Here is a 22732-nt window from a genome sequence, read left to right as displayed (position 1 = left end):
TACATAAACAACTCATTGCAGATGAAAAAGAAAATTTATCTATCACTGTAGTGTATTTATCCATCGTGACATATGAACTTTTCTTACCATACCAACATACACGCAATTCAATGGCTCAGCATAATGATTGTCTGTTAATTTTTTCAAGAATTATACACAAAGCACTTTGGTTTTTAATTCTTTGGAAAAGAATGCTTGCATAACACTGCTGTTGGAAGAAGTCACTCTCATGTTTGTTGAATTTTGTCAGTTCCTTGGTTCTTGAAATGAACTGAGAAATTCCAAGGAGTTCTGCAGCACTTCATGCTAAAGGACTTCATGCATTATTTTGGTGAGGACTTCACCTCTCTCTCCCCACAATCAGTGAATAAACAATAGGGAGAGGTAAACCAAGTGATATACTTATTATCCCTTTCATATGGTAAAAATGTCAACTACTCAAATTTGATGCAACTTTTTTGCTCTTATTAGTTAGCACTATAAAAGCCTTAACAAGCTCCTCTTTGATCATAAACAGAACAGAGGCTGCAAAAACACTCTGCACTATCTTTGTGCTCATCCCCTTATAGAAGCCAGTTATTCCTTCATAACGGATCATTTTAAGTACAGCATCAAAAGTACCTGCATTTATAGCTTTAGAAATAGGACGACGTACTTTGACAAAGTGGAATAGTTTTGTTTTCTTTCTTGTTATGATTGTTGATGATAGTAAGTGAAAGGCTTAAAGATAAAGAAGTTCTACATTAAAATGAAGAAAAAGCGGATTATATCAGAGGCATGTATCCAAAGAAATCAAAGTCCTAAGACTATAAGTAACAACATAACAAAGTCTATAACAGTTAATCCGTATTTCATGAGTTGATTTTTGAAGGATTAAGTTAAAGTCAGACTCAAAATATAAGAATTTTCCAAGAATCTGTATACTCTCTATGACTCTTGACTACAACTTAAAATTGATCAAAGATCACTAATTTGGTTGATCTCAAGTGTTGCAAGCACTCCTCTTAAGTAAAATAACAAATAGCACACTTTTTCTTCCCTTTTGTTCCTCTCTTTGTGTACTAGGAATATAAACCACTTTAAACAGCAGCTAATGAAGTCTCAGTCAAAATGTTAATGATTTCATAGCTTTAATATTTAACAAATAGCAGAAAATCAATGATCGTTGATCGCTTCAACCAGATATTGGTAAGAATGAGGTTAAAACAAAAGAAAAATATATTCACGATATCAAAATGCAAATTAAGTTATAGCTCATCTATCTAAAAGCAAACCTGAGTATCTTAAGGAGTTATTTCCACCAATCTCCTGTTTTGCTTGAAGCCTTGACTGTGTACAAAGAAACATGTAGTGGTATAAATCATCACGCACATACAAGAGTGTTATGATGCAAGTGTGTTTAAGACATGATGAGACTCTGCGGAAAACTGCAAAAGATCAAACTCTTTTCTCTATCAAGACTTGAAGAGAGAAAAATATGGTTTCATTTCCTGGAATGTTATTTAATACAATAGTGGACCAATGATTGATGATTTGTAGGATATATACTTTGAAGTGGATGATAAGCACGCCCTATACTAATGATCACTTCATGAAGTTTTATCTTAATAATAAATAAGTGAGGAGAAAAATGAAGGAACTATTGGTTGATTTACCTTCACAACTAGTAATGGATATGTTGTCACAGTGGCTCCAAGCTTAGCTATTGCTCCCACCAAAAAGACCTTTTTGAAGGATAGGACGATGCATATTTACTAATATTCAAAGCATGGGAATATATATATATATATATATATATATATATATATATATAAACACACGTAAAACAACTTAAAATGTTCCTCTACATGTTTTCCACTTATTTCATTACCTCCAAAGCGGATATACTTGTATTCCCTTGCTTCTTAGCGGCACGTTTTTCCCTTAGATGCTTTAATGAGCTTTCATAAATCATAAACTGAATTGATGGATTACATACCTGAAATGAAAATTCTCAAAGATACGGAGATTATACGAATATTACACATAAACTTGGTACATAGAGAAAAAAAGTGATGAGGCTGACCATAATAAGGGCAGGGAAGACACCCTTCCAAAATCCTACTGTACCCGCTTCATTGTAGACTTCTTTAGCCTTTTAACCAAAACAACGATTCATATCAGAATGAACATAAGTGAAAGTGATAATTTAGCTGGGAATATGCAAATCTTAGGTAGAGTAGTATTCTTTATATTGCCAACCAGGACAACCCTTTGAATAATCCATGCCTTTTGTTTTTAACAATATAACATATAAACAATTCAACAAGGAAGATCGTGATAGTAATTGCAGGAAGACCCAACCACTTTTTGTTTCTGACAAAATGGAGCATGCAGAATGTCAAACGACAGATCATTTTTCCTGATATAAAAAAACAAATTTTTAAAGATTTGGAAAAATAAAACTCGATTGGTGTTGTTATAATTCAAATTTATGGTTTGAACAGTTATCCAGTCATTAAGAGCAGTAAAAATAACAAGAACAAGAAGAAAAATCACACTCAATCCCTGACCAATGTAAAGAATAAACAGTAGTCAGAGAAGGAAAATGAAATAAGAGACCTACTGCATGTATAGTTCCAAATGGTCGAGGTTTTATAGAATTCAGTTCATCCAATTTATCTTGCAATGTGGAATCTGCTATGGCGCTCTCAGAAGCAGCCTTCCTTAAAGCTTCTTTCTTTTCCTCCATAATTTTCCTTTCTGCTTGAGTATGAGTCTAGAATCAAAATATAAAATGTCACACATCATTGACACTAGACCAAAATCATGGATGCATGGTTTGGTGTAGCAACAGGGCAATCAAATAGTATCCTGCTTTAAGCATTCAAAGTCTATGGATTCTAACTCTATTTGGCTTTAAGCCACATCCCGGCACTTTCATGCGAAAATTATTGAACTTTTGTTAGACGTAAGTAGTCCACACAACTTTTAGACACAAGATACATAGATTACACCACACCATTTGACTCAGTTAAAGGTTAAGGGTATGTTCAGAGAAACTTGTTTTAGAAGAGAAAAATAAGAAGGAAAAATGAAATTAACAAATCTATAAACTAAAATTAACTTAACATACATAATGTCTCACTGTAAGTGACCGTATTCATAAAATAGATAAGAAAAAGATCTAATGAAAAGCAATCAGAATTTTGTTTGACAACCTATGATCATATAAAACAGTCCAGGAAGAAAATAAAAGCATCTGAAAGCACCTGCATCCGAGTCACTAAAACCCATATTGGATTTGTCAGCAAGACATTCAAGGACCTGAAAAATAAGACAATTCCAACAAGAATATCAAGCAAAGAGAGAGAAGTTGAGTTCAGTATCACCAACACAACACAAACATGTCTATCCTGAAATGCAACATTCAAATAAAATTTGTATGATGGAATAGTCACCCAGCAATTGCAGCCACAACAAGCCAACCAAACATCCCAACAGTACCATCTCCACGCCCTTTCACTTTCCGTGCAGCTGCAATCGCCACTGCCTTGTTCTTGAAAACTTGATAGAAATAGTAGTAGATGCCCTGAAAACAGAAAAATAAGCATTAGATAACTACCCCACAACCCACTGAGTAGTCATGTTACTTTATTTTTGGTTTAATGGTTTCCCACACCACATGTATGCTCCTTCAGATCTAATATTGTCCAAGACACAGTCAAACATTAAGTATTTGCGTCTTAATTCATCAGGTTATTGGAGACTAGCCCCTTTCGCTAGACACAATCTCATTTACAAAACACCGTGTCTTGAGGCTTGAATTTTGCGTCTTATAACAGGCGAATACTAAATAATAAGCATAAGCTATTATCTGTAGAGAGGTGTTAACAATGTACCCCATGTGTGAAATGCATTAAATAAGTGAAACCAACAAAATTATACCTCATCTTAAAACAGGTGAATAATGAATAATCAACAAAAGCTATTATAGTGTAGAAGAGTGCTAGCTAGCAACATACTCGAAGTTGTTTCTAAGACAATAGTCTTTACTGGTCAAATTTTATTGAAAACATCAAATTCATGAGTGAAGTTCATTACATAAGAAGTGAAACCAGCACACTTATGTAATTTCCTAAAATGTTGAATCAATAATAACAAGAGATTTCACAAGGGTGTATTGCTAGGATTTGCCATGTGGGGTATGGTCGAAAACTGAGAACCTGAGAAGCAGCAGTTCCAAGAAGAGAAGGCTTGAGGCCACTGTAGAGTCCACCCCAACCCTCAGTTCTAATGACCTGAAAAAGGGTCACAAAGATAATGAATATACCATCATAAAATAAACCAATCAAATGACAAAAAGGAGAAAAATTTGAACCTGAAAGATCTGAAGAAGAGTGCCAGGAGCAGTGGTTGTGTTAGAAGGCAAAGTTTGCTTGTTCCTCTTGAGTGTTCTCTCAGTTTGCTGACGCGTGTTTACCTGAAAAATTGGAAGGGAATTGGTGGCAAGGCGAAAGAGAGAAGCATATAGAGAAAGAGAGAGTACCGTTTGAAGAGGATAAGTGATGATTTGAGCAATGATTCCACCACCTGCACCAGCCAATCCATTTGCAATTGCGTTTGATTCTGACATGGTTCTTGAAACTCTTGTTCAATTCTTTCTTTTCTTCTGCCTTAAATCTTAATTCTTTTAGCTTCACTTAACATACTTGTTCCAAACAGAAGATATCACGAATAGTTGGACATGCCAATACTTTGACTTCAACCCGGAAAAGTCTGTTAGTAAACGCTTTATCATTACTTACTTATTTTCATAAATTAAAACAAAGTTTCTACTAATGTAGAAAGTGAGGTTTAATTAGAATTTTTGGAATTTTTTATTACGGAGATTTATTGGAAAAAACAGATAATAATACCACCTTTAGTGTTATGTATAAGAGATAAATTAATTAAGTAATTTATTTAAATTTTATTGATAAAAATAATTTTAATTATAGAAAAACATTTATTTCAGATTTCTTTTTCCGTGGTATAATAATTTCTCAACATTAATTATTGATATCTATTACTCTTTTAATTTTTTACTAATTAATTAATTCATTATTTTTATTTATTGACAAAAAATAATTGTAATCATACGAAAACATTTATTTCAAATTTTATTTTTATAGTATCAGATTATTTCACAAAAATAATTATTTTTTTAATTCTTCTGCTAATTAATTCATTCATTCATTTAAATTTTATTCAAAGAAATTTTAATTATAGAATAATATTTATCATAATTTTTTTATACTATATAACTTTTTTTACCATTATATATATTAATACTGTAACATCCAAAAGTATAGCATAAAAATATATAAAAAAATGTCACATACATGATATAATAGAACGGTCATACACCAAAATATAAAGTCTAACTTACACTTAATTAAAACTAACTATAACTTTAAAACTTTATATATACAAACTGGATAAAACAAAACTATGTACAAAGCTAATCTAAAACTAACTAAATAGCATGATCTTCCCCATCACACGCCTGCTCCACTGAAAGTTCGTCTCCCTATGCTCACAACTACAGGATGATCATAGTCAATCAAAGAAAATAATCACATACAAACACAAATACAAATAGAAGGGTAGGCTAGATATAAAAGATTTACACATTAGTATAACATACAACCATACTCAATTTTATGCATATAAAATAACTAACTTCAAACATCCTAAGCATGTTATGACTTAGACTTGACTGTCCAGACTTAGAATGATAGTCGAGCTACGGCGGGTCATGCACTTGTGATGGCCTCTACTACTTTGCAAAGTCATTGTCAACGGGTTTCACCCTACCACACTTACAAGGTTAGTCTGTTTCAGGCCTTGAGGATACTAGAAGCCCCCAAGATTAAGACCTCCTACTACTCTTCACCATATGTGTCAATCCTCTCTATGTGAGAATGAAAGACCATTAGAGTTCGGGATAACCCCCAAGACTGAGCTCTACAATCGTTCTAAACATACTTGAGTCTCACCAAGATATCTCACTTTGAAACTTACTTTCACCACTTTGAAACCACATACCTTATTTTGATAGTCATATATAATCATACTTCATCCACAATTGAATCCATACATATTTTAATCCATCAAGAACAAAGGAGAAAAAAGTACATCATAATCGAGACCAGTCGCTCAACGCACACACTCGTTGAACAACCATAAAGTTCTCTTGCACAACGAGAACTCATTGTGTAAATCCACTAACAGCACCCCAAGACTCTAAACCACTCAGTAAGTGACCCAGCTCGCTAAACAAAACCTCAAATAGTGTGTCAACCCTCTCAGCCACTCACTAAACAAAGAAATTAGGTGAAATAAAATACAATTAAAAAAGTGAATAGAAAAAGTTAGTGTAACAATAAGTGAAAGAATTAATATAAAAAGTAAGTGAAGAAATTAGATAAAATAAAATATATATTAAAGAAGCAAAAAGAAAAAGTTAATGTAGAAAATAAGTGAAAGAACTAATATATAATATGAGTGGAAAAATTAAGTGAAATAAAATATAATTTTAAAAAATGAATAGAAAAAGTTAGTGTGAAAAATAAGTGACATAATTAATATAAAAAGTAAGTAGAGAAATTAGATGAAGAAAGTGGATGAAGGGACTAATGAAGAAAGAGATTGGTAGAGAAAATAGATAAATAAAATATAATTTGAAAAAGTAAATGGATTAATTAGAAAAGTTAGTATGGAAAAATTTATATAAAAGGGAGGTGGAAAGAATAAATTAAAAAAAATAGGTGATGGAATGTGATGTAAAGGGTGGTAGGGAGGGTGATGTGGAGGGTGAGGTGCGGGAATAAAAAAAAGTGGTGAGGAAGTAAAAATGTATTGGTTAGTTAACATATTGGAGTGCGAGATAAAGATGGAAAACCAAAGGATAAGGTTTTGAAACAGTTAAGGGACTGCAAATAGTAAAACGAATAATATTATTATATTTTTTTAAAAAAAAATATTTTATATAAAAAATAAATTTTATTTATCTAGTCAAAATTAGGTGTTTCTAATGTCAAAATGAGATATTTAAATATGTTTCTTGTGAGTTTTTGGAGATCCTCTTCTTTCCACATTTTACTCTCGACCTAGAGTGACTAAGAGAGACCATTTAAGGTTATTTGAGATGCTAGGAAGCTCTTCCACTCCTCCTTGAGTCTTCAATCTTCATCCATGGTGTTTTTGCTTCTTAGGGTTATGAAAGAAAGGAGCTACGAAATGGAGGAGTTTATGCGAAGGGAAGACACAATTGGTTTCCATTTCTTCCCTACCTTTTTAATATGTAAAACTTTATGTTCTCCACCATGGAAGACCAACCCTATTTGTTGAGATTGGTTGTAAAACATGGAACTCTTTTGTAGTTTTGTGCTATTAATGATATATGCTTTTTCAATTCATGTTAATATTCAATTTTCATGCTTAATGCTAGGTGTGGATTATTCCCATTCTTGATTTGTGGTTCTTTATATATTGGGAAATATGACTTCAACCTAGAACTGGAATTGAATGCCTAATGGATGCTTGCAGTAAGGAATATAACATTATTCATTAGTAATCTTAAGACTCTTGAACTTAATGCATGATTGCTTGTTCAATACTCAAGGAATTGGAACTTGATAAGTTATCATAGGATTAAAGTCACTAGGAATAGAATTTGAGTATGTTTATGAGTTGATTTTGACTTGATTATGGAATTAATATTTTTCTAAATGCATGAGAGTGAAGTGGATGAACTCTAGTCTTAACAATTTATAAATAATCTATGTTACATTTTCTTGCACACCAACTATTTGATGAAAATGCCAAAAAGAGTTTCTTATCTTTTTAAGAACTTTGTGGTCTAATTGAGTTAGAATGCAAGAGTTATTAAGTGTTCTACAAGTCTCTTAGGAGAGAATGACATTTATCACTTGTTACGTTACAATCGGTGCACTTGTTGTTGGTTTTGCAGCCAACATGAAATACTGTCATTGGTTGTGATTAATCATTCATAACCAAAAACAAGAAATCCTTCTTTGTGTGTCTAATAAATTAGTTTTTCTTTTTCATTTTGCGACGACAAATTATAATAATGATGGTGGTTAGAGAGAGGAGGTGGTGCCAGATGTTACCTACACAATCTAACCCGATGATGGTAATGAGGATTATGTGAAATTGAGGATCGGTCTTGATGATGTTTCTTGCTGGGTGGAGTGGTGAAGGCTTCCGTGTCGACGATAAGAGCCAACATGTTGTATTAGATGAAATTTGTGTTGTTGATTTTAAGCTTAGGGATTTTGGATATTGTTGCTTTCGTCTGGATTGGACCCTATTGCATGAACAAAGTTTGTTCTTTTTTTCTCTCACTCACTGTTATTTGAGGATTTTTATTCCCTTGTAAAGTTTTGATTTTGATAATGAAATAGTTGAACTCCACCATTTGTGCCGCATAGTGTGGAATAATTGTGTTTTGCATTTTTTATATTGTCTCTAACATGAAACATAGATTAAAATGTTGTGATTCTAATGAATGATTTCATTTGTTCTTGGCAGGGGTTATTTCAATAATAAATTAGGAGACAGAGACTTTTGCATTCCAATATTAATTATTTTGATGTTTTCCTTTGTGGTAATATTCCCAACCTTAGTTTTGTCGTCTACACCTTCCATGTGAGTGGTTGGAATGACTTTTGATCATGGCTTTGAGTTCTTGGTAATTATATCTACGACAATTATTAGTTTTTTTTTTATAATAGTGAAAATCGATAAATGGAGATGATTGAATCTTTGATTTTTGGTTGAGACGATGTATCTGTGATGGTTTGTGCAGGTGGATGGTGTTGGGGATGATTCTTTGTATTTTATACAGTCTCTAACATGAAACATAGATTAAAATGTCGTGATTCTAATAAATGATTTCATTTGTCCTTGGCAGGGGGTTATTTCAATAATAAATTAGGAGACATAGACTTTCCATATTACAATATTAACTATTTTGATGTTTTCCTTTTTGCCAATATTCCCAACCTTAGTCTTGTCGTCTACACCTTCTATGTGAGTGGTTGAAATGACTTTTGGTCATGGCTTTGGATTCTTGGTAATTATATTCAGGCTTAATACCATTATTGGTCCCAATTTTGGTCATCTTTGTTCGAAATGGTCCTAATTTTTTTAAAATGTTCAATGTAATCCTAAAGATTGTAATTTGTTTTTAATTTAGTCCTTTTTGCAAATGTCGTTTAAATCGTTAATGACCAAATGTCTAACGGTGCAATCAGTGAATGACATGGACACCAACTGTTCATCTTCTCCGTCCAGCAACCACCCAGAAACACCACTAGGACCATCTTCCCCTTCCTCCACCGTGGATCTCCATCAACGCCACTACCTCTCCTTCTCAAACCATCACCATGACGGCCCAACAGCTTGCGAGAACCCATCTGTAGAGAAACCCAGACCGCCATTTTTTTCCTAAGCCGCCACTACAGCGTCGTCGCCAACACCATGTCGTCATGCCATCAACAACGGTCGTCGTCACCAACCTCCACGACCACTGTGAAATCAACTCCATCTTCATCACCTGCAAACCCAACAATCAGAAAATTCGAATTGCCATGGAACATTAAATCGAGTCATTGTTCAACCTCACGAGCGTCACATGCAATCCTCAACACATCACCATCATTAGCTGCATTAAAAACATGCAGAAGAACCCAGAAATTGCAAACTCCATTGATACACGAAGCTTCAACCACCATGTAGAAGACTATCTTCGTCTTCTTCAACGCCTAGCCGGGAAAGCCTCCGTAATCGCAAAAACCACCATGATGCCAACATCTTTCACCTGCAAATTCTAAAATCAACAGAACCCTAACTCGTCTAAACCATGAAACAGGCCCATCATCATCTTCATTGTGTTTCATGAATCAAATGTGCCATTACCATCAACCCTTGAGCAGCGCCGCTTCTTCATTCACGTGCAACCATGGCCATCTTCCATTGACGCTTCGTGCCATCATGAATCATCAAAGCCTCCATCACCTTCGCGCATCGCATGGAAGAAGAGCAGCGCATCAATTCCCTAGACAAAGAAGAACACAAGTTAGAGGCGCAGGAACAAGAAGGCACCATGTTTTCCCCTTTCCCCAAATCTAAAACCCTAATTTTGGGTGGGGAAGGGGTTATCACGTGCAGTCCCTCATTGGTTGCATCGTGTTTCAGTCAAGACCAGTCAACAGTTAAATGGCATATATTGCACAGCTGGACATTTAACTGTTAACAATTTAAACAATGTTTGCAAAAAGAACTAAATTGAACACAAATTACAATTTTTAGGATTACATTGAACATTTTAAAAAAGTTAGGACCATTTCAGACAAATATGACCAAAATTGGGACCAAGAATAGTATTAAGCCTTATATCTACAATAATTATTAGTTTTTTTTTTTTTTTGTAAAGTAGTGAATAATGGTAAATGAAGATGATTAAATCTTTGATTTTTGGTTGAGATGATGTATTTGTGATGGTTTGTGGAGGTGGATGGTGTTAGGGATGATTCTTTGTAATTTTGTTTTTGGATTTACAAGTTGCAATCTGTAATGGTTTGTGTGAATACTTTTTATTTAAAACATGAGACAAAGACGATGGATGAAATTAAAGAGTGGTAATGAAAACTCTTTATTGAAATTTATTTTATAATTCTCGATGAGTAAATGAAGTTTTTGTCTTTTTATTTTCTTGTAATTATTATTCTAATGAAATGAAATTAGGAATTAATTAAGGAGAAGATTTAAAATACAACAAGAAAAATCTAATAAAAATTAGTTTTAATGAAACATAAAAATTCCAAAATATAAATATGAACAACCAAATAATCAATATAAATAATTATTAAAAAAATAAATTAATAATTAATTATTTATCTATTCATCGATAATTAAAGAAAAATATATCTATCGATAATTATTGAAGAACGCAATTTATCAATAAATTTTATCGACAACATTTTTATCAATAAATTTTTGTTTGTCGATCGTTCATCGAAAAACAACAATTATCGATAAATTTATGTAATTTTCGACAAATATTAATCATCAATAAATTCAATTTTTTTATATAATGTTTTTTGAAATATATTTTAAAACTCCCTTTATTTGTCAACTTCGTTTATTTTAACTAATTAATTTTAATTTTTCTGACAACTATCATTATCACATTAAACACAAAAGTTTAACAACATATTAATCATATATCATCTCACCTTAACACTCTAATAATCATGCTATCAAAATTAAATTATCAATATCAAGACAATTGTTAAAATTGAACCACATGTTAGGACTTCTAATTGGCACAAAATACCTCTAATAAGTTTAAATACTCTATTGTTACTAACTTCTAGAAAATTTGAGAAAATTGAAAATAGAAAAAATGATGTGTTTTAGAAGAGTAGATAAACACCTTCTCCCTCTCTTCTTCTATTTATACTTCTCATTTCACACTTTATTACATTATAATAATACATCATAATGTATTAAATGATTATTTTATTATTATGGAGCATTACATGGAATGAAATAGGTGAAATTATAAAAAAAAAAAAAGTATAAAACTGCACTAATGTGCATCACTATCATTGTTACTAATTTTTTTATTTATGAATTTATTTCAATTATTTTTCTTTACTTTAGAGTAACCACATAAGAGAATTTTATGCTAGGTGTCCATCATAAAAAAATTATGTATGCACATAAATTATCATGAATAAAAAAGTATTTAATTAGTATACTTTTCTTTGTGGATAAAAACAAATATAATTAATAAATTAATTGAGTTACTCTTATCCATAAATAAAATATATACAAAACAAAATTAAAAGGAAAAGTCATTTTATTGGTATAATTATAGGCATAAACTAGTTCTACACCCGCATATTGTTGTTTTTTGTTTTTATTTTTTAAATTTGTATTAACAAAATTAATATAACTATTATTATACTTAAATAAATAATTTATTTATATTATATATTTACATGCTGTAATTATATATATAATTATAGATATAATACTTGAGTGAAGAGTTTGATAATATGATTTTTTTTAATAATTAATCCATTTTATTGTAACATACATTAAAATATTTAATTATAAATAGATATATAAGTGTAAATTTTTTAATAATAATAATATTAATAATAAATAATTAAATTGGTGCATATGTTTATGGATTTACATAATTGTTGTTGTTGAATGTTTTCTTGGTCGTAGGTGGACAAATTTTTTACTATAAAGTTTTTGTTGAAGATAAAAGTTCTTAATTTTAGTGATGGTTGTAGTTTGGAATTGTGATTTTGAAAGAGTATTAGATTAATCTATATTCGTTTATACTTACCCCATATCATCATAGTTTGAAGAATCTACATATAACTATCTAACATAATGGAGACATTCGAATACCAAAAGTATATGCTTAATCATCATGTTGTTATTGATGGAAGAGTGCTTAAAGTAATTATTAATGGATTTGTTCACCAATAATTAATGATGGATCATTGAAGTATGTGTAATTTTAAGTACCAACAGATAAATTGTAGACGAATTTCATAATGTCTATAGTTAAACATTACGAACAAGCATTTCATTCTCAGATCTTATACTATCATTTTTTCTGTTGACAAAAATTATTTATTAACAATATTTTGGCATTAGTGATGAATTTTATCCATTAATAATACCAAATTTTCTTATGATCATTGAAATTTATTTTATTATTTCTCTTAATTTAGAATTAGTGTTGTTTTGGGAAGCAAGTAACTCTCATGTAAGTGAAGTTAAATTATATTTAAATATCATTTATATGATGATTACTAATTGTTGAGATTGAGTTTGAATTATACTTAATAAAATGCGTTGCTTTTGTTGGGTTTTTTTTTTATGCATTATAGCTTAAGTGTTAAATTGGCACTCAAGTAATGCTTAAATGGGTAACGTTTGCATGTGTAAAATATTATTTCTAAAGTATTATCTATTCAAATGATAAAACTTTTCATTCAAGTTATGATTTGAAGTTAAAGTGAGAGATGTCGAAACAATTTTTTTTTCTTTTAGGACTCTCTTAATTCTTAGTCACTTAAGCCATTGTAAAAAGAGATTACTATACTTAAAATGTGCGACAAAGATTAATATGTTCAAATAATGTAATGGTTATTGTTCCGGTTGGGAGTATCTCCAAGTCTTCCTACACATTTTCCTTGCGAACCATCTGTCCTTCTGCTATCTACCAACTTACTTCGGTCACTGCCTTGGTTGAATCCGGTCGGGTACCTGCTAAATATACTTCGACGCTCAAGTTAGTGCTGGTTTAAAAGGATAGAGATAGAGAGAGAGTGAAATAAATGTGCATTCAATGTAACCAACTACCTTTTACCTTTGACTTGTATTTATAGCATTCATTATGGGCTTTTAATTACTCATTCCTTAATCAAGGCCCAATCTATGGCCCAATCCTCTTAATTGTGTTTTGTTATACTCTAATTACCTTGTCTCTCAACACCCACTCTCTACTGACGGCCGTCCTATAACTCTCGCGGAACGTCCGTCCTTCGCCGCTGCTATGGAGACGGCAACCCTCTGTGAGCCCTAACTCTTGACCATCGTCCCATGACTGGGCCGAAGTGTCCGTCCATCGCCGCTGCTATGAGACGGTAACCCTCTGTGAACCCTAGCTCCTAGCGGGTGTCCTGTGACTCTCGTGGAACGTACGTCCGTCCTCGCAGCTATGCAGGTGTCGACCGGGCTCTATTTCCTAGCTTTCGGCCGGTTGTGTGGTGGCAGTTGATTAGTCTTTGACTGGACCGTCGGTATGAAGGTAATCCTCACAGTGCTATCCGGTCCCTACTGTATAGTTATAAATATTATATTTGTGTAAAATTAGAAATGCTTAGAAACACAATTAAGAGAGAGGTGAATTTAGTGAAAAGTGTTCTTTAGAATTTCATAGAAAACTTTACCTTAAAACTATTGATAATAGAAGAAATCTAATACAATGATTAATGAACACTAAGAACAGCAAACAATGAAGAGAATGAGCCAAAATAAAAATTAAAAACACAGATTTTGATATTGATTCAATTCTTTTCGAATTTACTTATGTTAATTTAATAACTCGAGTTGAATGTTTCAATAAACAATCTTGAATTATCCAATTATAGAAAACATCTTTATAACATAAACAATTCAAATCACTCCTTAAAATCCCATTCAATGAAATTTAAAAAAAAACACTCAATTACCTATGACAAACACTAAACACTAATACAAATATAGTTTACAACAAAGAAAAATATAGCTAACTATGTGACAAATTATACAATAGAAAACCATATACCATGATCTTACTCTCTTGATAAATGTAATATATGACACCCACACAGTATATAATACATACAATGCAATTAATAAAAGAAAAGTTCCCATTAAAAGAGTTTTAAAGTTACTTATTGATACAACTAATTATATTTAATATAATTGATTATTATGTTCTTCATGTAATCTAGAAATAATTTTCAATCAACAATTTATATTATTATTAAACATAATGGGTTTCTTAGGTGTTGAATTTTTTTTATAAATGTCTAATTGATTATTACCTTAAATAATCATTTATTTTTTGTAAATAAATTTTGACTAACACGATTGATTTTTTTAACATAGTTGATTATATAGTTAATGACTTATTATGATGAGAAACAATATAAAACTAGTTTTTAAAAGTGAATATGTTCAAAATTATCTTTAAAATTTATTAATATTTTACATTTTTAATCAAACTTAGATAATGAATGACGAAAAGAAGATAATTGATTTTCATCAAAATCGTCATCAATTAAACACATATTTTGCTTTGCTAACAACAAAGAAGAAGTTTATAGTTTTCCGTACATTTTTCTGTTGTTTTGTTTGTAAAGAATGTATTATGTATTGTAAATTTAGACTGAAATACAACATAGAATTTTATAGAATGTTTTAAGAGATTTCAAAAGGATTGCTAATTTAATCAATATCGAGAAATAAATAGTGCATTCATGTTGTTAGACGTCTTCTACACTTAAAGTTGTTCTCAGTAAACACAATTAATTTACCCATAAGGGTAATAATTTTCGAATTTGTCTATATGGGTAATTTTCCTCCATAAGTGTACTAGTTACGTAAAAAAAAAAAAAAAAACGTACGTTATTGAGATTGCACCACACATCATTAGATATACCAAGACAAGAGTGTTGGAGTTTTGTGCAAGGGTTGAAATATTGATATTCCAAATTAGAAATCTAAGACAACATAGTGGAAAACAATACAAGTATATCTTCAAATTCCTTTTACTTGTTGTTTTGGCACGTTAATATTATACTTAGAAACAAAAGGTGCATCTATGGAACCAACCCATAATATTCCATCTCTTTCCTCCACTTCACTAATAGACCTTCCTTTGTTCCATTTTTTGTCTTCAACAACTTGTAATATATCTCCATCCTCACTTAGCCTAATTGCCATTCCACTACTTCTTTTTAACTTAGCCAAATATGAATAAGCTTTTGTAATGTCCAAAGGAAGTGAAAGCAAAACTTTTCCGATCCATGGATATGATAGAATCCATTGGATAAATCTTTCTCTTGGTGAGTAAATTCCCACCCAAAACCCTCCTCTTGGACTTCGTTTTATGTTGTCTGGGAAACCTGGTAATTCAGCAAACACTTCCAATGTTCCAGCTTTTGGTGTTTCTAGCCAATACCTTAATACTCTGCATGTTGTTGTCTCTATTATTAGAATGTAGTCACCGTCTTTGCTTAATGCTACACCATTTGCAAATGAGAGATTTTTTAGAAGAATGGTAAGTTGTTCACTTTCTGGCTCGTATTTCATTAGTTTCCCGGATTTATCTCTGCTCAAGATCAAAGAGATGTAATTCCTGCATTCCACAAATAGAACATATTTTTAGCTAGGTGAAGGGTGAAGATAGAAGATTAATATGATATAATATCATACCTCCTTTGATATTTAGAACTACTGGTGGTGAAGTAGACTGCTCCAGTTCGTTGATCAACATCCAAACCATTTGTGAAAGCCAAGGGTTGGCTTTCTTCTTCTTCTTCTTCTTGTACATCTAAAGTTGATATGAATCTTGATGGAGTGCCACCATTGGGGCCAACAACAACTAAGCCATTGTAAGCATCTGCAATATAAAGTTCATTGGATACCATGCTAAAGCACAACCCAAGTGGACGCCCACACACGTGTTCTTTCTTCGCATGCTCCTCGTATGCTCCTCCACACCCTTCATTCCTGCCAAATACAACCTATCACATTTCTCTCTTTTTACCATTATTATAAAAACTCAATTTTAATCCATTTTTATCAAATTATATATTATCAAATCCTTTTATTTTTAATCATGTGAGACTTTTAATACGATCATGTTATTTGCTGATTTCTTTTTAACTTTTCTTAAATCAAATCCATTTTGTCTTTTGTTATTAGGAAAAATTATATTTTTCTTATCCTATACGTTTCAGTTTATTTATTTTTGCTTTATTTGATTCAACAGAGTCCTAATTTTTGTTTGTTTCATCTTTCAAGATATTATATGAAGATTAGCACATAAATTTAAACCCGGGGAACAAAAGGTAATTATTTGTTTATCCGATTAATTTGAGTTAACTTCATTGTTGAAATCACTTTAATTTGCTATTTTGGTAAAATCTTTTAAACTTCAAAATGATTTTTAAATAAAACTTCAAAAAATAATAAATAACATTTTTCCATAAGCTTCAAAAATAAAATAAAAGGATCCCTGATAATATTATTTATATAAGTGTGATCTAAAAAATGAAAATTATTATTTTTAAAATATAAATGTAGCAAAAACTCCCTTCATTATTATCTTAGACAGATAGGAGGATGAATAAGCAAGAGAAATAAATAAAGCTTTAGTTTGGGCCCACGGTATCTTGAACAGGGAGTAAAAGAACAGTTTTCGCAACAAACCAAATGTTTCCACCAAAACCAGCGCATGAATCCTCTACAGCCATGCTACCTCGATAACAGTAATCTTAGCCATTTCATTTAGATCTAACGGTTATTAAAAGTGATAATGTAAAAAAAGTGATTACATAACCTATTGTGAAAGATTGATATGCTGCTGTAGGGGTGAACAGCTGTAGAGAATCTAAATGCATTTGAACCAATCACAATTCTTCATATAACTATTTAATGCTACCCAAATTGTAATTATATCTTTCAAATTTTGTCCAATTTGGACCATAATGAATACTGTTTAGGTGATATTTACTTTATTAAGAAACTAAATATTTAATTTAGGGGAAGTACTTTTGCTAAATGGGTAGAATTAGTATTTTTCTTCTCTAATTATTTAATGTAATTATGTATTACAATTTTTATTAGTGATTGTGTGAAAGAGTCTCACATCAATATTATTTTATAACTTCTTTTTTTTTACTTTAATTAAATATGCAATATATGTATAGTGCTTAGATAAATAAAATAGTTTTAAACAAAATCAAATTGATCACAGTATATATTTATTAAATAAGTATTAAACAATTAAATTTTATGTTTACTTTAAGTTTTAAATAATTAATTAATATCAAAGCAATCTCTGCATAATAGTTTTGCTAAACTCTAATTCATCATGTTTAAGGTATAATCAACTTGCAAAGCTTATATTTCTCTTAAAGCAAACAAGCAATATTCTATTTCTCATTAATTTATTTTCCTTTATCACGTATTTATTTCACTTTCTCCGTTCCGTATCATTCACTACCTTGAGAAAGGTGAATTATTATACCCTAACGTGGTTTTTTTTTTTTTTTCTGTTTTTCCTAACGAAATCAAATAACCAATATGTTATTATATTTAACATGTTTTCCACAATTTTGTTACTTATGTACAGTCGTTTTAGTTCTTTCTCTATGTGAAACAAACTAAATTAACATATATTGGAAGTCTGATATAACCTAAAAACTTGCCTATTTATCTTGTTTGATACCACTAGCGATAGAATTATAGTCTAAATAGGTCGATTAGGTTTATTGATTGATTATTTAATTTAAAAGCGTAAATTGAATCGTTTTAGGTAAACTGACAACACGATGAGCTTGTGGGTGAATTTGTGGATGAGTTCAATTTGATTTTTGCTGAATTTGCTCACAAAAACTCTCAACCAATCGACACACGTGAAGCTTGTAGAAACATGTTGGATATATTTCTATCCCTATTAATGATTATAATAATAACACCCAACACTAACTGAATTAGGAATTGTTTGATTCTATCAGAAGATGAAAAAGTTTGGATAAAGCGTAATTTTCTCCAATTTGTACACACATGCAGCATGAAGAGAGGGAGAGAGAGGGAGAGGGAGAGAGAGAGAGAGAGAGAGAGAGAGAGAGAGAGAGAGAGAGAAAGAGAGAGCGCACCTCTTCAAGGAAGTAACGGAAAAGTTGAGCCAACGATTCTCCGAGCGCTGCCATTTGATGATTCGACCGTCGGAAATGCCCGTGTAAGGCCCTTCGCCGCGAGGATCGAAGGCGAAACTCTCCGGTCCAACGCCGCCGTCAATCGAAACACCTTCGTACTGCCAGTCCTGCATGCCTTCCACGTCTTCCCCTGACTTGCGAACGTCGCTGCTCATGTGCACCACCCAAGCGGTCGCCACAAACGCCGCCACGGCCACCGCGAAGTGCGGTTGAAGCCTCATCGTGGATTGGAGAGAGAAGAGAAAAGGATGACGGAGTTGAGTTTCGGTTTGTGTGCCACTGGCCTTTTAACATTATAGAAAATGCCAAAACAATTTGCTATATTTTTTTTTTTCGATTTAAGTATGTATATAATAAATTATATATAAGCCAGAATAATGTGATGTGAAGAAATTTTTTAATATGTTTTTGGATTTAAATGAAAATAATATAAATAAATAGTTGTTTTTACATTATTGATGGAATAACTTGATTTCCTTTACATTAACATGTTTTAAAATGATCTCGAAAATATAATTTTTGTCTTTATAATGTTAAACTAATTTGAATATGTTTATAAGGTTGTGTTGTATCCACGTGTATATAGACATGATAATACCTATCTTTATAGATGGTTATTAACAACCTATTCAGCATAGGCTGGGAGATTATAGTGTGTGGTTGGAGTTTTAACTTGTCGTCTATGTTTGGAAAAAAGAAGTTACTTTGCAAAAACACTTTTCATTTTGTATGTTTGAAAATGGGATTTTCTGCTGAAACGGGAACCCAAACATTAATTCTTATAATATCTTACTTCCTATTTATTTTATTAAAAATTTAAATATTAACTCTTATACTCTAACTTACAAATACAATCAGATTTCTGCAGGAGTCTCACAAAAACTCCACAACCACATTTAATTTAGATTGAATTAAGTTCTTAAAAAGCTTTTAAGAACTAAATATAGAAAAAAGTCAAACTTGATAAATGAGGGATCTGAAAATTTGTAGTAGGTTAAATATTGAAAAACTACACTATTTTCGATCTTAAGCATCGTAAATAAAAAGAAACTAAGACTTTTCCTTAAAATTATAAAATTTGAGCACAATGTAATTTATATATTTATAGTATTTCTTTGTTGTGATATTACAAAAAACAAAATACTAACCATAAATAAAATATATTTTGATCATGGGCCCACTTTGCCGACCTATGAGTCAACATCACAGTAATTTTTTTTTTATATATATACAATGCGAACAACAATTAATATAATAAGCATGCCGAACAATGAAATCGTAATCTGTGCTATTACAGTAGAGTAACATGGTTTCTTTTAATAAATAATGTATATTATATTCTTACGTCTATCAAATATTTTCATATAAAATTTAACAAAAAATATCATTCCTACAATGAATTGTTTATTATAATTTTTTTTTTTCGAAAAGAAAGGTAAACCAATTAGAAGAAACATAATTTTCTAATTTTAAATCTTTGAAAAATTAAAATTCTCTTATATCAAAATTTCTTATGATACAGAAAAGAATATATAGTTTTAAATAAAAACAAACATAAAAATGGCTATTATTTTTCCAATTTCATATTTATGTCAAAATACACACTTAAAAATACCTAAAATGGACAGATGATATAATACTTATAGTATAAGACTCGTTCTAATTTCTATTTTTTTTAAAAAAATACAAGTTGATACACAAAAACAAGTAAGAGTGAATTATAAATTTATATTTTAACATATAAAAAACAATATCTAACATATCTTTTTGTTTATATGAATATCTTTAGAACATGAATGTCATAATGAATTACCTAACTTAATACTCATTCTACGGATTATTCACTCAGTAATACATTTCCAGTTTTACAAAATCTCATATCATATATTATTAATTAATCTTAATCCATCCAAGATACATCAAAATCATATTTTAAAACTGTTCCAGATTTGATACTTTGTACATTCTATTTTTATGAATCGACGTGGATTATGGTAAATAGAACTAACAAATAATTGTCTTTAAATCTAAATTATAGTCTTTTAATATAAGATTCCACAATTAATAAAAAGATAATATATAAATTATTTATATTGAAATCAATTTTACAAATACGTTTAATTCATCCAATTATCATTTTACGTGAATATTAATAAGAAATTCAAATGATCATATTTTTGTACTTTTAGATAAAAATGAAACTATGTAAATAGAGATGGAATCTAATTAAGAGAATTGTGAAGATGAAGATGATTAAAGTAAAAGTGTTTGAGAAATTGAAAATGTAAATATTACAAAATTGATAAAAATTGATAAGTCTATATATTATTTTTTATATAAGTTTTCGTTGTTAAAAAAAATATATTTAATTAAGACTGAGAATATATTTAAATTTCATAAAAGTAGTGATAATTGTGATAATTGCTTATTATTTACACTTATTTTAATTTTATTTTTTAATTTGAATTTTTATATGTTTTTGTGTTTTCTTCTTATGCGAAGACGTGAGATTTTATTGTTTTGTTTAGGTTTTAGGTTAGTTAGTCCTTTTAAGAGTTTTGTACAAGAAAATGAAGCATCTTTGATTTTGAAAGTTGTTGTCGGGATCTTTTCTTGCTTAACCACGTCATGTTTCGTTTAGCCAAGAATACAAATACTCACTCAGCGACTGAGTTGTCTTGCTCAACGAGCATGTGCAGTTAATAACAGTTGATTTTTCGTTTAGCGAATACATGTCTATTTGCCCAGTGAAAAGTCAAATTGTGTAAGTGGTTTATTGGTCGAGAAAGAGAAAAATAGAAGCAGTTCTGGTTGTGAAAACACGAGGAAACTCAAGGAATTAGTTAGAGGCTACCTTGAAGCATCAAGACGTTGTTTTTCCATCAACTTTCATCTAACTTGTATGTTCTAGATGACTAGGAGTAGTTAATTTCTATATTTATTGGGATTGAAGTAGTGAACTCAACTGATATAATTCTCTTGTGCAATACAATCTTTGTTCATTGAGATGCTTTATCTAAATTTTTATGGAATGATGGAATTTCATAATTTGAATGTGTCTAGTCATTGGAAAGTGAATTGGAACATAGAAACAACTAAAGCAATCAAGAGAGTTGGTTCTAAGAATAGTTTTAATCTCTTGGTTATTGTTAATATCTGAATTTAGTGCTAACTATATGTTAAATGAACACTGGAATTAGAAATTGGACATATTTAGAACTAGTTTCTTAAGTAATTAGAACTAGTATACCTTGATGAGAATGTTTAAATGAAATAATGATATGTTATATAGAGTCTTATCATCATTTGATTCATGAAACTCAATTCCAATGAAGCTTCATCGTTGTCTTAATCAAATTTTCTAAACTCTTGTTGTTACAATCTGTTTCTTTACTAATAAATTCAATCATTATTGTTATCCAAGTTAAAGTTGATAAATAAGTATTATTAGACAAACAAACATAAATTATGTGGGAAATGATACTTGAAACTTTCATATACTACTTGTAACTAACGAATTGGTACACTTGCTAAATAGTTAACAAGTAGATATTTACTTACAACAAAAAATTGTAATATTGTTATACATAACACATCAGTGCTAGAGAGAACTTTAAAAACATTCCTCTGACATATAAAGAAAGAGAGGGAAGTTGTCATGTCTATGAAACCCTTTGGCAATGGCTCTGCAGAGTAGTCGAAGTTATCACAAGTGCATAGCTCGTTAGAGTCTCATATTAATACATGTATTTGGATGGTCAAATATATATTAAATGATTGTATGCCTTAGGATTGGTTGATATAAACCTTTATATGTGTTATCATCTACTTATATGTTGTATGTATACTCTTTTTGATATATTAGCTTACTCTTTCATCCTTGTTTATTTATATGTTTGTTTTTCTTGTTTGTAATTATTATCTTAATGGTGTGAGCAGATGAGAATGTCTTAGTTAATCAAATGCAGGATGACTATGGTGTTGAAACATAAGGTAGGATGCTCATTTTCTATTTATATCAATTTTTGAAAGACTCAGTTACGTTTTTGGATTTAGTGTAATAACATTCTTAATAGTATATGATCTTTTTATATATATATATATATATATATATATATATATATATATATATATATATATATATATATATATATATA

The 22732-nt window shown here is 30.5% G+C and overlaps 2 protein-coding genes across 3 annotated transcripts; both read right to left on the bottom strand.

Moving 5' to 3' along the window:
- Positions 1-4736, bottom strand: LOC106752517 (peroxisomal nicotinamide adenine dinucleotide carrier). 2 transcript variants are annotated; one of them, XM_014634214.2, is made up of 11 exons: positions 4529-4736; positions 4361-4462; positions 4206-4280; positions 3441-3571; positions 3252-3306; positions 2606-2758; positions 2066-2134; positions 1871-1978; positions 1656-1724; positions 1275-1329; positions 1-621 (listed from the first exon to the last, which is right to left on the bottom strand). In XM_014634214.2, the coding sequence occupies exons 1-11, from the start codon at positions 4613-4615 to the stop codon at positions 431-433; spliced, it is 1095 nt and encodes a 364-aa protein (XP_014489700.1). In that variant the 5' UTR covers positions 4616-4736; the 3' UTR covers positions 1-430. The 2 variants fall into 2 exon arrangements, with proteins under 2 accessions (XP_014489700.1, XP_022632888.1); XM_022777167.1 differs by lacking the exon at positions 1656-1724.
- A 10566-nt stretch (positions 4737-15302) lies between these two features.
- Positions 15303-18960, bottom strand: LOC106752542 (protein STRICTOSIDINE SYNTHASE-LIKE 2). Its single transcript, XM_014634243.2, has 3 exons — positions 18516-18960; positions 16066-16362; positions 15303-15988 (listed from the first exon to the last, which is right to left on the bottom strand). Exons 1-3 carry the CDS (start codon positions 18794-18796, stop codon positions 15388-15390), a joined length of 1179 nt encoding a protein of 392 aa, XP_014489729.1. The 5' UTR covers positions 18797-18960; the 3' UTR covers positions 15303-15387.
- Positions 18961-22732: the final 3772 nt, after the last annotated feature.

This window comes from Vigna radiata, unplaced genomic scaffold (assembly GCF_000741045.1).
Source record: "Vigna radiata var. radiata cultivar VC1973A unplaced genomic scaffold, Vradiata_ver6 scaffold_154, whole genome shotgun sequence".
Lineage (NCBI taxonomy): Eukaryota > Viridiplantae > Streptophyta > Magnoliopsida > Fabales > Fabaceae > Vigna > Vigna radiata.
Note: the sequence above shows the minus strand (reverse complement) of the source record. Positions and strands in the feature narration are given on the sequence as shown.